The sequence below is a fragment of the Lepisosteus platostomus genome, chromosome 12 (genome assembly GCF_059453375.1).
Source record: "Lepisosteus platostomus isolate fLepPlt1 chromosome 12, fLepPlt1.hap1, whole genome shotgun sequence".
Lineage (NCBI taxonomy): Eukaryota > Metazoa > Chordata > Actinopteri > Semionotiformes > Lepisosteidae > Lepisosteus > Lepisosteus platostomus.
The window spans coordinates 44,587,338-44,602,929 of NC_142622.1; the positions used below are offsets into that span (position 1 = coordinate 44,587,338).

At 39.3% G+C, this 15,592-nt stretch overlaps 1 protein-coding gene across 1 annotated transcript; it reads right to left on the reverse strand.

Moving 5' to 3' along the window:
* Positions 1-6,287: 6,287 nt before the first annotated feature.
* Positions 6,288-13,502, reverse strand: LOC148651625 (cholecystokinin-like). The gene is made up of 3 exons (XM_088602215.1): positions 13,367-13,502; positions 11,474-11,722; positions 6,288-6,722 (listed from the first exon to the last, which is right to left on the reverse strand). Exons 2-3 carry the CDS (start codon positions 11,718-11,720, stop codon positions 6,586-6,588), a joined length of 384 nt encoding a protein of 127 aa, XP_088458341.1. The 5' UTR covers positions 11,721-11,722; positions 13,367-13,502; the 3' UTR covers positions 6,288-6,585.
* Between the last annotated feature and the right edge of the window lie 2,090 nt (positions 13,503-15,592).

Below are 15,592 nucleotides of genomic sequence, written 5' to 3' on the forward strand. Positions count from 1 at the left end.
CATGTGAGTTGTATCTTCGTCTTTCATTTCAAGGTCGGTACCATATATAGTACTTTTCTGTTTCAATGAAATGAAATGCGTTTCTATTCAGGAATGTATGCTACAGTATATAAGCTTTGTCAGTTAATCTAACCTCTTTAAAGGCATGTTTTAGGAAAGGAACAAACTGTTAAATTAGATATTACCTTTTTCTTCCAAGACTGGGAGATTTTCATGACACTGTAACAGCTTTGAAACAATAGAAATTTTGTTCTGTCAGTCTTATTCACATCATTTGATTTAATTTGTTTTGTAGGATAAGGTACTTTACCATTTCACTTCCATCTTGCGTATTTTTTCATTTTATTTTGCCATTGCTTTTCACTTCTATTTTATTTTCCGAAACCCCCTTTTACACCACAAGAGGGCGCTTTGTGACAATGTACATGACCTCCACACGGTGTTAACGTTGGATTAGAATGGCATATGTTTAGCAATAATATTATTTATGGTACCTGAAAGTTTCAGGTTCTTGCACAAAGCTAAGGTATGCGTATACGTGATCTGACAACTGGAATCAATTTCCTGTCGTTAAACTTATTTTTAAGCTTATTTATGGGGTTAAGTTTATTTATGGGGTTGAACCATGGAAGTAATAATCATACTGTAGAACATAAGTCGCACCATTTAGTGGTAGCTGTTTTTGTCTTTTTCTTGTCCTGGTTTCTCTTCCCCCCTTCCCCCTGTCTGTGCTAAGGTCGGCGGTGCAGGGAATGAAGTGCTGTACGTGAAGATCCTGAAGGACGCAGCCGATGTGCAGGGGAATGGCAAGAGCTTCAAATCAAGAGAAAGAGCTGGAACTGTGATTGCGGCACACCAAGTCGTCACGGATATAAAATTCTGTTTTTCAGAACCACTGTAAAGGCCTTCAGCACCTTGAAGTGCCAAAAAGGCAGGGAAGTTGAGTTCTTGCCTGAGCTTGTGTGCTGCAGCACACTAGGTTTTTATGCTCCTTTGGGGTCTCATTTTCAGCTAAGTCGACTGAGGAACCTGAGCCGAAATAGACATGCCTGAGGACAGCAGTATCTCAGTCACTTCTGCCCCTTTCCCGAAAGAGTCGAGCTGTACATCTGACAGTTTGTAAACAGGCCACTTGTCAATCTCTAGAGCAGGATATCTGGGATGTATTCAAGACTACTCAGTCTAACACAATTAACAGCTCTGTAGGGAGTGCACAATAGGACAGGCCAGAATGAATGAGAGGAGAGAAGCACTCACAATGCTGCAGGTGTTACAATGGCTCACTATGGCCCTGAGGATGACTAAAGGCAAACGTCTTCACTTGATCTCTTAACAACTTGTTTCCAACTTGTTACTGCCCCTAATCTGAGTGACCTGGTATCATTTGCTGCACCATTTCTGTATGTAGTCCCTTTGTGTGCTGCCTTCCTGGCCTTGTTTCAGAGATCGCTGGCAAAACATCAGCTCTGGAGAGGAATCTTCAGGGCTCCAAAGAGGGAAAATAAGAGTTCGTGTTTAATTAAGTCGAGTTGCCTGTATCAAATTACTTTTCAGGACAGATGTCACCATGGTGTTTTCTAGGGACTGGTTCTAGATATTATGGGGCTTTCTTTTTAAAAAGGTTTTTCTGTAAATTAATCTGATTCTCATTTACGCATCGTAAACAACCCACATTTGCCTTCTTTGTCTCTAAGGCATTAGAGAATCATTTCATTCTGAGTCCATTTGTAAATCTTATTATATTATATAGTATAACAGCCACTCATCCGTGAATTGAAGTGTATTGATTTTCAGATTTTCAATATCACAGCAATTTACAATTTACAGGTCTAAAGTTCACACCAGTGGTGACATTTTGTCAAAGAAAGTGCAGGTACAGTAGACTAAAATTTGAAAAAAAAAATGTCTGTGTTGGGACACAAGAATGCTAAACAAAAGGCGCATAAAGTTTTCACCAGTTCAATTCATGAAAGGAAACATGAAGATTACAGACGGCACAAAGGGTAGAATGGGACCATTCGGCTCATCTGTCCCCTTATAGAAACCGAATACTGACATCCTGTTCGCAAGAAGAGAATGTTTGTACTACTCTCAAACTTCATAATGCTCATTTAATATTATCATCAAAATACAATTGCAGTGTCAGCTGTGGTAGAACACTGTCCACTATGTGGGAGTAGTGTGTAAAAGATCAGCAGCTCACTGGTTTTCTCAAGATTTGAATTAGCCTGTCAGATTTCCCCGTTGTTAATAGATGTCAACGTTTGCCATACGGCTTCCTCATTACACGCACATCCCACGTCTCTTTAATAACACGATTCTGAGATCCCCTTCTGAGGCAGAAGTATTGATTTTTCATTTTATAGTTTATGAAGAAATACACCAGCATCTGCACCCTGTTGAGACGGTGCTCCCAGCACAGCGAGACCTGTTTCGGAAGATTAGGGATGGTTAGTAAGTCATCGATCGGGTAAGTAAGTCACCATGCCAGAAATGAAGGGTGCCGTGGCTCCGAATGATTTGTAAAGTGCAAAATGTAACACATTTCCCGAGGAATGACAGACACCCAAGAATAAAGCATCAGGGAGTGAAACTGTGGCTGAACCCGCTTGGCTGAGGGCTGGCCTCCCGGTCAGGGGACAAGGAGGCCAGGATCCCCCTGCAGGGTGACCGAGGGGCAGCTGCAGAGGTGGAGTTGGATGCAAGAGACATGCAAGAGAGAGAGACAGGGATCACGCAGGTATTTATAGCGTTTGGGAGAGGAATGACTGTCGGGAGCGATTGAGCTTGGTTGTTGTCATCCCTCCCGAACTTTTGTGATAAACCCCATTAGGTGAAAGTGGTCACAGCAGAGTCACTTCTGGTCTTTAGAAATGGATGATGTATTGATTACCTCCAAGTCTATGGGACAGTCTCCTTGCTTGACCCAACTCAACAGCGTTTTTACAAATGATGTCAGACAGTGTGACTGAATGAAAAAGTGAAAATTGGAAAAAGATGAGAGATGTGACTGTTTAATAATACCCGATGTGAAGTCATAAAAGGAATTTGTATGAAATTTGACAGTTTTTTTTAAACTGTTATACAAGAAAAAATGTAAGATGGACACCTTCATCTCTTTAAAGATTAATATTTAAAGATTCAAACTCACTGGTTCAACGAAAAATGTACTCAATTTCATTCCAGAACACCCTCAAGAATTTTGTCATTGTGAAATAATGTTTTCGTTTGAAGCACAGCAAAAATGTACAATGTTTAAAGAAAATGTCAATTCTAATTTTGAAAATACATTTAATTTATGTAAAATATATGTTAAAAACTACACAATTTCAAATCCTTCCTTTTAACAAAATCCTTGAGAGAGTTTTCTCTGGTGTTAAAGTAAAAAATTCACAAATGTAACGAGTTTGCACAATTCATTATGTACAGTTTATGTGTAGGTTTTATAATGTTCTGTTTCAAGGTTATTTGGATTTCGTCCCTCTATTCTTGCTACTTAAATATTTTAAACACATTTACTGTAGGAGACCTGGATTACACAAAAAAGCTTCAGCTAGCCGAGTACATTTAGGAGGCAAAAGCAAAATGAGGTCCACTCGGTAGGCTGCTATTTCTGTCCCCCTCTCACATTTCTACTGTTAACTCTCCCACAGTAATAGTGCCCATTCCATCCTACTGTCAGAATCATCACAACTGGCTCCCCATTCCTGGCTTAATGTCAGCTCCTTCCCCAAGGCACGGAGTTGGCAGGATTTGGTGTATAAATATATACAGACACACGCTGCAGAGGAGAGCTTCATGGCTGTCGATTTGCATATCACAAGGAAGAAGGGCACTTTAAGGAAAGAACTATACAGGCTTTCTCCACTTGCATAGCAAGTTTCCCCCTAATGATCAGCTTGCATTATTCTGAAAACACACTGTTCTTATTTTTTTACACTTACTGAAAATAGAAGCAGAACTATATCCACCAAACTGTAAAATTCTTCACCTAATTTAAGAAAACCCATTTAATGAGTTAAGATATTTTTACAGTGATTAGTTGTAAAAGACTCAGATGAATCCACATTGTACTAAGATTGTAGGTGAATTATCATTAACATCATACTGTTTAATTACATCGATATGTACTCAGATTATTGTATTCCTTTAATAAATATTTTATTGTCATGAATTTATGGTTTGTAGTAGAAGAAAGAACCAGACCTTTTTTTTAGGTTTTTCAGATGTAATAGGCAAATTGGTCCTACCCTTCAGATGTTTTAATTTATCTGTAACAGGAACAATGATTTGTAGGTGATAATGTTGAAGGTGATAATAACAATAATGGGCGTATTTCTGCTACACTGAGCTTCCTTGCCAACAATTATCACATTATCAAAAATGTCTTTTAAGCATAATTCAGAGAAGGCAACCTGTTCATCATGTCTTTGGGCCCCTATATAAAATGATACTGGAAAAGTAGTCAGATGAATGGAAGTAATTTATGGCTTCACAGCCCTTCTTTTGATCTGGGTGTCATGGATGTCAGAAAGACATGCCGTGGAATGGCCAGGAGAGCAATAAAGACCCAATGCGTAGTGGCAAAATGGGCAACGCGGAGGTTAGCCCGGGCTCAGGAGGTCGGACGATGTCAGGTAGAAACCTACAGGTATGCCCTTGGGCCGTGGAGGAGACGAACTGGTGCATGGCGGGTCTCCAGACATCCGAACCCTCAATGCTGAGCCGGGAGGAAAGGTTGACCTGGAAATATATAGCCCCACACAAAGACACACCGGAAGGACAAGAAAAGCACAGGGAAACTAGGAACAGGACAGAGTAGGATCGCCCTCTAGCTGTAGAGGGTGTCACAACAGGTCTTTTAACATCGTTCTGGAGCTGAGCCCTACAGGAAAGCATCAGATTGTGTCAAGTGAGATTGATTTAGTCCTGCTGCCTACAGATCAACTCTCTTAAGACATTTCTCTTGGGAAAAATACGTCAAGCACTCCCGTCCAGTGGAGGAAAGGGTGATCTGGAAATATATAGCCACCCCCACACAAAGACACAGGGACACTAGGAACAGGACAGAGTAGGAGCGCCCTCTAGCTGTAGAGGGCGTGACACTGGGCTGGTGTAATATAAAAGATAACTGTGGTAAAACCCGATATGAGCAGGAAAGTCATGGCAAAGCAAACTAAAGAGAAATATGCCATGCAAATGTGGGAACGCAGCAGATTGCTCTGTTGAGTCGTCGAGATGCACAATTATTCTCCCCTCTCGTCTCAGCAGCCCCGGTACTAAAATATGAGAAGCCTCCAGGTGCCACATACTAAAGAGGTTTTGAAAATGAGTAAATATCTGTAAATGATTTTCTTTAGCAATGGAATTTGTATTGTAGAATTTAATTTATTTGGGTTTCTGATTAGGCTGGACATTGCTGTTACTGCGCATAAGAGATATATACTGGAGAGTGTATCTTGATTCTAAATTGAGGCATGCTTCTGCTTAGTACTGCCCTGTCTATTTTTTCATCATTTTGGGGACATTTGAAATGGGAAATCGTTTTTTCATTAATCTCCTTATTAGATTCAGATATTAAGTCAGAACCTGTTTTTCTACCACAGTGTATTTGGCTCTCGCAGTGAGCCCCTCTATCATATTAATAGAAGTGTGTCTGACTGGGACTGGGAAGCTGTACTGGTGCAGGTCAGCTGGTTGTTTAAACTGAACCTGTGCGTTCATATTCATATTCATGTGACTAAAAGGACTCACAGATCTGACAAGTGAACCGGTTGTTGTGAATAAAGGAAGAAGTCGTGTTTAAGTACGAAGGCTCATGGTCTGTTTCTGGAACAGGAATGAGTCTGGCAGTCTTGTTATGCGAAATGGGTGTAAAAAGACACTTTGACAACTGCATTTTGTACACTGTTCTCCCCACCCGAAAAACTTAAATCAGGGTGAAAACTACAGCACAGCTGCCATGAGAGTAAAAGCAATTTTTTTTGATTAACTGGTGGTCATAATACAACCTTTAGATCTAAATACCCCTGATGTATTTATCATGATGGGAGACATCGCATTGCTGTTATTGTGAGGTGTTATTAATGAGATTGTGCAAATGAACCAATTTCATTATGCGATGCAAAATGCAGGACATGGAACCAGTTGTTGTCAAAATTGAAATGCTGCTGGAATCCGTCTTCAGAAGGTAAATATAATAGACCATGATGTAATGCCTTATTATTCTACAAAATAATTTTCTAAATACACAGTCTTTGTGGAGTCCATGTAATGTGATACCAAGGTCATATGCTGTCTTGATTTATTCTGAAACACCTGACAACTTTCCTGTGACAGAACAAGATATGATATATAGGTAAATCACTTTAATAATATTAAATTAACAATATGAAAAGGAACCAGAAAAAAAAACAGAACTTTTTTTTCTGCAAAATTTGGCATATGTATATATTGCATCATAGTTTTACAAACAAATTTACATCAAATACATAATAAATAATTTTTCTCGAAACACAGATCTCCAGGACAACGAATTAAAATTATTTTCTATTTCTCTGTACAGAAGTCGGGGCAAAATCTGTCTTATGAGGAATACTCGTATTCTTCAGCGCTGCGGCGCCCGAAATCCATCCAGCCGAGGTAGTCCCTGTCTTTTATCCTGTGGTTGGCGCTCAAGCCGCTGGCCTTGCTGTTCGCAGTGGAGTTTCTCCGGAAAGACCCTGGGGGAACGGACAGAGGTCGCATCCGGTTACTTGTCTCACAGATAGTGACACCTATCCGGGGGGCCTGGGGCAGGAAATCGCGGTGCCCTCCTGTGATTCAACTTCCCCCTCAGAAAAACACGGTCTACCAGGAATTGTGACGGTTGTGTTGTTTGAGCTCCGGTGTTTTTCGTTTTAACACGAAAAGAAAAAGGACAACCAGCTGAAAATACAAACACGCCATGGATAAGTGTCTAGAAATAAATTCTAGATAGTATATTTTATCTTATTGGTTGATTCGCACAACAGCCTTCCATGGAAAGATGTAAAAACTTGTGGGGCAGTCGTAATAAAAGTCTAATAAGAAATCAAGTGTTGAGGACCTTATAGACTGCCTGTTTCCACACTGCCCTGGAGCACGAGCTCCCTGCTGTTCTCTCAGACCTCTGTCTAACACTGTTCTTCGTCCAGAGCCTCAGAGCTCACAGTCTGCCACACTCAGTCCAGCATTTCAAAAAGCCCATTCCGCCTTAACACAGCTGCCCTCCTGCATTCGCTGTGTCATGAAACGGTTTTGTACTTTGATGGGTTCAACAAAGAAATCCTGAAACCAGCCCACAATAGAAACACCCTCTCACTCTGTCCTTACAATGATATATCTTACAATCACCTCAGGTGCTGTATTCTTAGAGAAAAAAACATCTTTGGGCTTTCTAGGGATTAGTTTAGTCTTAATTGTGAAGCACAAAAGTTCCAGTTACAGTACACTCCTTATATTAAGGGTGGAGCAGTGGCTCTGTGGCTAAGGATCTGCACCTGTGGCTGGAAAGTTGCTGGTTCAAATCCTGTGGCCGGCAGAGGAATCCTACTCTGTTGGGCCCCTGAGCAAGGCCCTTAACCCCAGCTGCTCCAGGGGTGGTGTACAATGGCTGACCCTGCGCTCTGACCCCAGGCTTCTCTGCCTGTCTGTGTGTCTGTGTCTCATCGAGAGCAAGCTGGGGTATGCGAAAAGACGAATTCCTAATAAAGTGATGTTATTATGCTATTAACAGACTCATGCATCCTGCAAATTTAAAGAAATTTTAAAAGTTGACAGAATGCTATGTAAAAACATTGCATCCATTTGAAACTGTTTCTTTATTTTGTGAATGTCGTATTGTTTTCTTTGCTTATGCTGGTAGTTTAGGAAAACTGTTAAAAATGTTATGCTGGTGGCTAATTTCCTCAACTTGATCCCGTGAAGTCGCAATAAAACAAATGCCTGCAGGGAGTATAGTAAAATAATGCTGCATTGATCTTGGGGGTGCTTTTTTGCTGAATTGTATAACAACAAGAAAACTGTCAGAGCATAATAGAACACTAGAGCTGTGCAATTATTAGTATTTTCCTGAAACCATTCCATTATTGTGCAGGCCAGAGGAAGAAACAAATTGCCTCTTTCCTGTTTTGATAATTGTAGTTAAGGGTAATTACTTGGCAATTAATCCTGTGAAATGTCTTGCCGGTTTGTGCCCCAAAACCAATGAAGTTCAGACAAAATCAGTGTCACATGAAAGGATTTTTGGTAAAAAATATATACATACTGTATAGGGGTAAACACAGTGTTTTCAAGAATTCCCTACACTGACACTGATTCAAGTTTAATTAGCATCCAGGCTCTACAACATCTTTTCCTCTGCTCTGTCGATGAGCAGTGCGCTTCGCTAATCATCACCTTTTGATTGGTCAATGTTATAAATTAGATTTAATATTATTTTAGATTGGAGTTTAAGATTAAAATTACAGGAAACATTTGCAGGCAACAAAAATAGGTTTCATAGTAGAGAATTATCGCATTATTTCTTGTATTATTATTCTGTCTTCTTCCTAGTTTCTTCCACAGGTCTCCTCCCCCTGGGTCTTGATTTTCACTGTGACAGCTTGGACCCAATAGTTCTACAGAGGCTTAAATGACCTCAAAAGAGACATAATTTCTGTAAGACTTTCCTTGTGCTTGTCAGATATTAAAAAAATATAAATGATATTGCATGCATTTGTAATAATATAACAGAATGACCTTAAAACATCAGTCTTTTTAAAAGTGCATTAGATACAACTAAATTCGTCTTAAACACTTTCACTAGATCTAGAGGAAAGCAAATGACCAACTGGATGGATTCAGAGAAAACTCAGTTTTCCGTTGCATTTTTCTGTTGAAAGGATGCAGTCTACATGACAACGAAAAAGCCTCCAAGGAATTCTTCTCCTCGGTCAACATGTCCCTACATGGACACAGTGGGACAGGTAAGTACTGTATTTCATGCCCCCGGTCTCCTCATGAACTGTCAGGGAGTACGACGATCTGATATGACAGCTGCCTGTCCCTACCCTGGCTTCGTTAATTTCTCCCCAAAAATGCAACTACATATAACTAGCAGCCTATAATCACAGAAATAAACACGGTTATACTTCACAAAACAGATTTTTCAAAATCGTTAATGAGAACAGCTACCCAATATGTTATACAAAATTAGACCTGGCTTATATGAGGATGAGGGCATGTTTTTCTGCAATTTCGACTCCCCCACAGAAACTAAAGACCAAATCGATATGAAAAGCTTTAAAAGAGAGGGAGAGGGGAGCACGCTCTCAGGGTACTTATGTTTTGTACATGTGATCGACTGACTGCTCACATATTTAGTAACACTGTAATAAGGAGTGAATGTGTGTTTATCAGAATCTACGTGGGGGAGACAGGTCACGACACGCATTGTTTTGTACGGAACCCCAGGACTGAGTGCTGTTGGAACAATAATGGTTTCCATAGTAAATATGAAAAGGTCTTTGTTTTGTTCCACATTCAATTTTATTTTCCCAGCAAAGCAGCTGAAAACACTAGAGTTAAAGGACAAGGTATGGCTATGCTTTTATTTTTCTTCACTATAGCGATTAACTATGCACACTCTGCCTCTCATCCCATCTTTCTGAGTCATCGTCTATGACATTACCGCTGCTGGACAACTGTGATAGATTACATTCTAGATCATTTTTAAAGAATGTTCTCGTGTCTTTTAATGTGAACAGTACCTAAAGGAAGAATCTTAAGTGCATTTGATCAAAAGGCAACATCTGGGGGCATGCACAAGCCTTAAGAATTTTCCTCACTTGAAATGAAATCTCATTCAGCCTGTTTCTCAAAATGAATTTACAAAGGTCCAGTCTAACATAATGAGTAGGCTGAACTATATTCAGATATAAGTTCAATATATTTGAACTACCTTTTTTGACAAATAGTTGCAGATACAGTGAAATTTCTCTATGCAGAACAGCTACTGTAAATCTCGGCAATAAGAAATTGATTATGGCCATATATATATATATTCGTATGAGCTTGACATGCAGAAGTTACATAGTTATATTATTATGGCCATGTTGACTCATTATAAAATGCATTCATTTTGTGGGTTGTATTCTTGTATTACTGTAAATTGACTTGGATAAAGACATCTTCCAAATTAAATAATGGCAGCACTGACAATTGCATGAGAAATAGTCATTTTCCTGCCTAAAATGTTTTATCTACTGTACGTTACACAAGGACATCAGCATGTCAGCTAGAGTTTTCATCAAGTCACATCATGGTCACTTAATAATGGAGAAACAGAATGTCAAGTTGAGTCTTTAATTAACTGCAGTGTTAATCCTGTACATCTACTGTAAGTCTTCATCTCTGTATTTTTTTAAAAGAGACCAGAAAAAAGGCATCCTCTTATTCATTGCCTTACTAGGACTCTTCTGTTTCCACCATACAAAGTCAAAATTTTAAACCTAAAACCTAAAGTACTTTCAATAATTAAAAAGCATTCCTCTGCCACTCACAGTTAGATCCATATATTCAACAAACCTAAACTTTTTAAAAGCTTTTTGGATTTCATGACCATTATGTTTTAGCAAATCGTTCTTATAATTATGTAGGGATTATGTATGTCAGAATGTGTTCCAATGCTCTGTGTTTCAGGTGAGTCATGCTCATGCATTCTGCTCATTTTGCTATTAATATCATAAACACCCCTTCTTGAGGTTCTTCATCCACTCGGACACTCTGAATAAGCAGCACAAAACAAACGTAGATTGTTTTGTGATCAGAAATGAATTGTTCTGCAATAGATCTGAGAAGACCTTTAGTTAAAATTATATTCTTTATTTAAATCTATATTAAAATAATATTTTCTTTACAACCCAGAATGCTACCAGAAAAGTTCTAAAAGCATATACTGTAGGTTATTTTACAAAAACTATGAGACTTGCAGGCTGAGTTTCAGACAAAGGGAGTTACGAAATGCATAGTAAATGCATTCTTAAATTATTGGAGGCTTAATCAGTCTGCTCAAGGTCTGCCCTAACTGTGACAATAAGAATGCTTAGTAGGAGATTTTAATCTAGAGCACAGTTAAGTACTGGATATAAAAGGGTATCCAGACCTTTACTGAAGGCATGAGAAAGCAACGGACTGCTGGAGTTTGAAGTTCACTCGGACTCGCTGAGCTCCAAGTTATAGGTGCAGCCGAGGAAGCGCACAGTCGGCCATGTGAAAAACACTATCCCACACGGGACTCTAATCTGTACAAGTACAAATAATGTGCAGGAGGGTTTTAGATGTGTTATTATACTGAATATTTACGTATTCAAAGCGTCCGTGTAAGTTTCAAAATATGCTCACAGCTGTTCAGACTGACAGTCAGAAGGTAGGCTTTCTCCTAGCTCTGGAGATGCAGGGGTTTGGCGCTCACCTTTCCTGTTCAGTAGTCTTGCCAGCAGTTCCCCGAGGCTGGCTCTTTGCTCCGCAGCCTCCTCTGCCCTTTGGAAGGGCTGCGGCTGGCCATGAGGTGGCGCTGAGCGGGCGGTCCTGCGGGGCGCTGACAGGCTCTGACCCAGCTGTGCCGGCGTCCCCTCATCCTCGGAGCCGGAGGCCGGGCGACCCAAGCAGCTCGTCGAGAGCACAGCCAGTAACACGCAGACACAGATTCCACTGTTCATAGCTGTGAGACAGAGCGGGGCACGGCAATTACCGACTATTTCAACGCATGTTTCTCTTTGCACTGCGCTACCAATTCCATTTTTCCCAGGTAGAAGATACTGTAGTTTGTATGTACTGTAGATGCGCTGCAGACAGAACTGCAGTACAGTGTACGTGTCTTCGGTCTTAAAACCTTAAACATCAGGCTTGGCACTTTGATTGTGCTATGAAGTGCAAACGCTTCTTCGGAACTTCGCGTTTAATTCACCGTCAGATGCTGATACAGTATGTAATGAGCGGACTAATCGTTCACTAATAGATGTGAATACGTTTAAGAGTTATTAATCTCAATACATACTTAAGGGAAATAACTGATTTTATTTGCGTAATGCAGTTTCAGATTCATAAAATGCCAGAATGTTTGAAAAGATATACAGTATGAGAAATAAAGGAGAATAGAAAATTATTTTCTACAATACTGGAAGCCGTGTTGAATTGTGGATAATCTGCTGACAGCAGATCCCACAGGAAGCATATTATTGTTACATTGTCCCCAAATTACCATTTATTGATTTAGACATTTAATCACGAATGGACACCATCTGCTCAACATTAGGAAAAAGATTCCCGAACTATGCAGGACTGAAAATGAATACTGTCGTTGTAGTGTAAATCATTTTTACACAAACTATACTGTAATAAGAGATGTGAGTCAAATTTTAGCATTCTAAAAATTTTAAATTCAAAATCATTCACTTCTAAGCAGTCATTACATATTAAAAGAAACTTGAAATTCATGAATAAATCAATTGCAAGGTCTCCCTTATAATACACAGGCAAAAATTAAATCACATTCATAATGTGACATGACCCTGAATATTGTTTTAGCTGAAACTCTACTTAGAAAATTGCTTGTGAAAATCTGGACTGAACAAATCTAAATATTAAAAATATATGTTATATATATATTATTGAAAAATATATGGTTTCCACAGGTTTATTAACAAATGTTTTCTTCAGTCTCATCAACAATTTATCAGTCCTTAGAGAGTGATCGTACTAGAAAAATTAGCTTTAAGATTTTTCTTATTCCTGTGAAATAGACATGCACACACCCTATGCATCAGCTTTTAAGGCATTTGAGTTTCTATCTGTCCATAGAGACTTGCTTTCTTTCATGTGCTTCCTTAATGATCTATGCACAGTACTTCAGTCTCTGCATTGAGCCACATACTTTAGTACTGAAAATCTAAAGTGAATAACTAATTAAGGGAGTAGAGGACTACTCTAGACCGCAGGTTTCTGGAGATGAATGTATAGTTTGCTCTCTTATTGCTCACAATAAATGAGCTTTTTGTTCATATCTTTGTAAAAGGCCTTATTTTCTATGGGAAAGCTGATAAGTTCATGATGAAAACCGAGGGAGTCGTCTAGCACTCCCGAAACAAAATTCATGTGAGTACCATCAGAATAAGCTGTTGAACCCAGCTTACTTCAGCAGCAGACACAAATTTCACTCCTGTTTCAAACTGAAAGTTCATGAAACTTGTCCGCATTACCAAATGAAAACATCAAACTGAGTTAAACAAAATAACTGCTAGATGTACAACTTCACTTTTTAAGACGAGAATCCAACACTTCTACAAAAGAAAGGTCTTACACTTACCTTCCAGATGAAAGTTGTTTCCGAAGGCAGGAGAGCTGGAGGAGTGATGTGTGAACAGTGCGCGATAACTTCTTTGGATCTGCGATGCAGCTCCTTAAATATCCAGCAGAGTGTTCAGAGTACTGTCATCTATTTGCACAGCACTGACGCAGATGTGGGAGAACCACATGCTCAGCTGCATGCTACTAGGACACAATAAATTAGTATCACTCTGGGGAATGACAGTTCAAAAAACTTCCACATAATGATCGTCCCTTTCAAACCCTGGCAGAACTAGACTGCTAAAAAATCTTTGGACAGTAACAAAGTCATTTACAATGGAGCAGAAAAATCCTGAGGTTTCTAAGGATTTCTCTCACGTTTTCACCAGCAAAAACAAAAGTGCTGCAAATTAAAATGCAGAAAACAAGATGATGTGATATTCATCCATATTCAATAAGTGAACATTGACTGACAGACAACAGGTGCAGAGCAAGATACACTGGGGACAGGTTGCCGGTTCAATGCAGTGCACACACACCCACATACACACTGCATACAGGGACAGTTTGCCATCACCTTAGACCGAAAGGCTTTAGATTTTGGGAAATGAAGCCCCGGTCTCACCATGCCAGACCCAATTACAAAATGTGAAATAACAAACTTTTGTAAACAAGGTGGTAGTGTACACCATACTGAAGAAATCAGGGATCCCTATGATTAAATAAAGATAAAGAAGGATTTTATTTTTTTACTTAAACTTATACTTTATGTATACTTCAAACAATATGTTATTGTTTCAAGGGAATGTACTGTATATTTATCATAGCTGGCAGAGGAACTTTCATAACAGGCCTTTTTTGTACTCTTTGGATAAATTATATCTGCTCATTTGTGATTTTTAATGTGTCAGTTACTTAGGCTTCAACAGTTTGGACTACCCAAGGATTTAAAAGCTGCCTGACTGCAGGCTTTTGGTTCACTGATTGGAATTGATCAGACAGTACTGATACTAGTGTATATAGTATTTCATGCTAGAGGAAGTAACTCTTTATTATTGCATGTATCATCCTGAATTAATTAAATCTGAAGTTTGACAGACCGTGTTCTGAAAGAACACTCTAGTATTAAGCACAAGTGGATCTTCAGGAAAGCCTAAGAGGAAGGGCTTACTAGGATATTTCTGTAGAGTTCGTACAGATGCCCCCAGAGTTGGGCCAGATGTTTTGGTAAAGCTAGTGGTTATGTACTTGTCGTGTGACTGGGTGGTGACAGTATCACGTGGTCACGTGGTACAGTATGTCACCAGTTTGGTATCAGAGAACTCTGGAGAAGACTGTCAGGTCGCCCATCAGCTGAAGCTCAGACGAACATGGGTCATGCAGTAAGTCAATGATCCCACAGAAATTTCACAGTTTGGATTGGTCATTTCAAAGTCCAGACATTAACACCATCGAAATCTGATGGCAGGAACCTGAAGTAAGCTTTTCAAGCAAGGAAACCCTCAAATGTCACAGATTTTAAGTAGTACTTGAGGAAAAATTAGCTACATCTCAGAAACGTCAGTGTGAGAGGCCGATAAACAGTGCCAGGAAACTGATTGCTGCTCAAGGAGGTCTCACCAATTACTGAGGGTTCATTTATTCACCTCAAGATGTTTACTGTTGCATCATGTTGTAATGCAATCCACATATATCTTATATATTCAAGTTATACATTTAATAAGGCATCTTCATCCATTATTCAGACTTTCAAAAAATCTAATCTTTTCAAATACATGTATAAGAATACAGACCATCCTAAGGGTTTAGCAAATTTTTCTTTGCAATGTAACTTGCATACTGTAGTATATCGACAGATTGACTTCCATAGTCTTCCCCTCACAAATTCACTTTATTCATACTGTTGCCTTGTTTTCTGGACAATGTACAGTACGTTCTTTCCAGAATGTATTCAAAAGCTGCTTTTGCTCACTGACTTTTTAACACATTCCCAAGTTTGCAAGATTGCCCAAGAAGGTCAGGTCAAACAGCTGGACACCCGGGTCCTTGTTTCTATATCTTGTTGTCCACCATATATTGAGAATGTATTTGCTAGGAAACAATTTATGGACTGCACTGTATTTCATTATGGAATCTTGCTGCACAGAAAGAGACATTTATTATATTAGTGTTCTTACTTGTTTGAACAGATGAACCCTGTATGGGAATGATGTGGACAGTCAGCTGAGATTAATTTGACTAATTG

What these genes read in the sequence shown, in the direction of transcription:
- LOC148651625 (XM_088602215.1), bottom strand. Translation starts at nt 11,720, where the DNA reads ATGAACAGTGGAATCTGTGTCTGCGTGTTACTGGCTGTGCTCTCGACG. An exon ending in AAGACTACTGAACAGGAAAG is followed by an intron (nt 6,723 to 11,473) that starts GTGAGCGCCAAA and finishes CCGTTCCCCCAG; the next exon opens with GGTCTTTCCGGAGAAACTCC.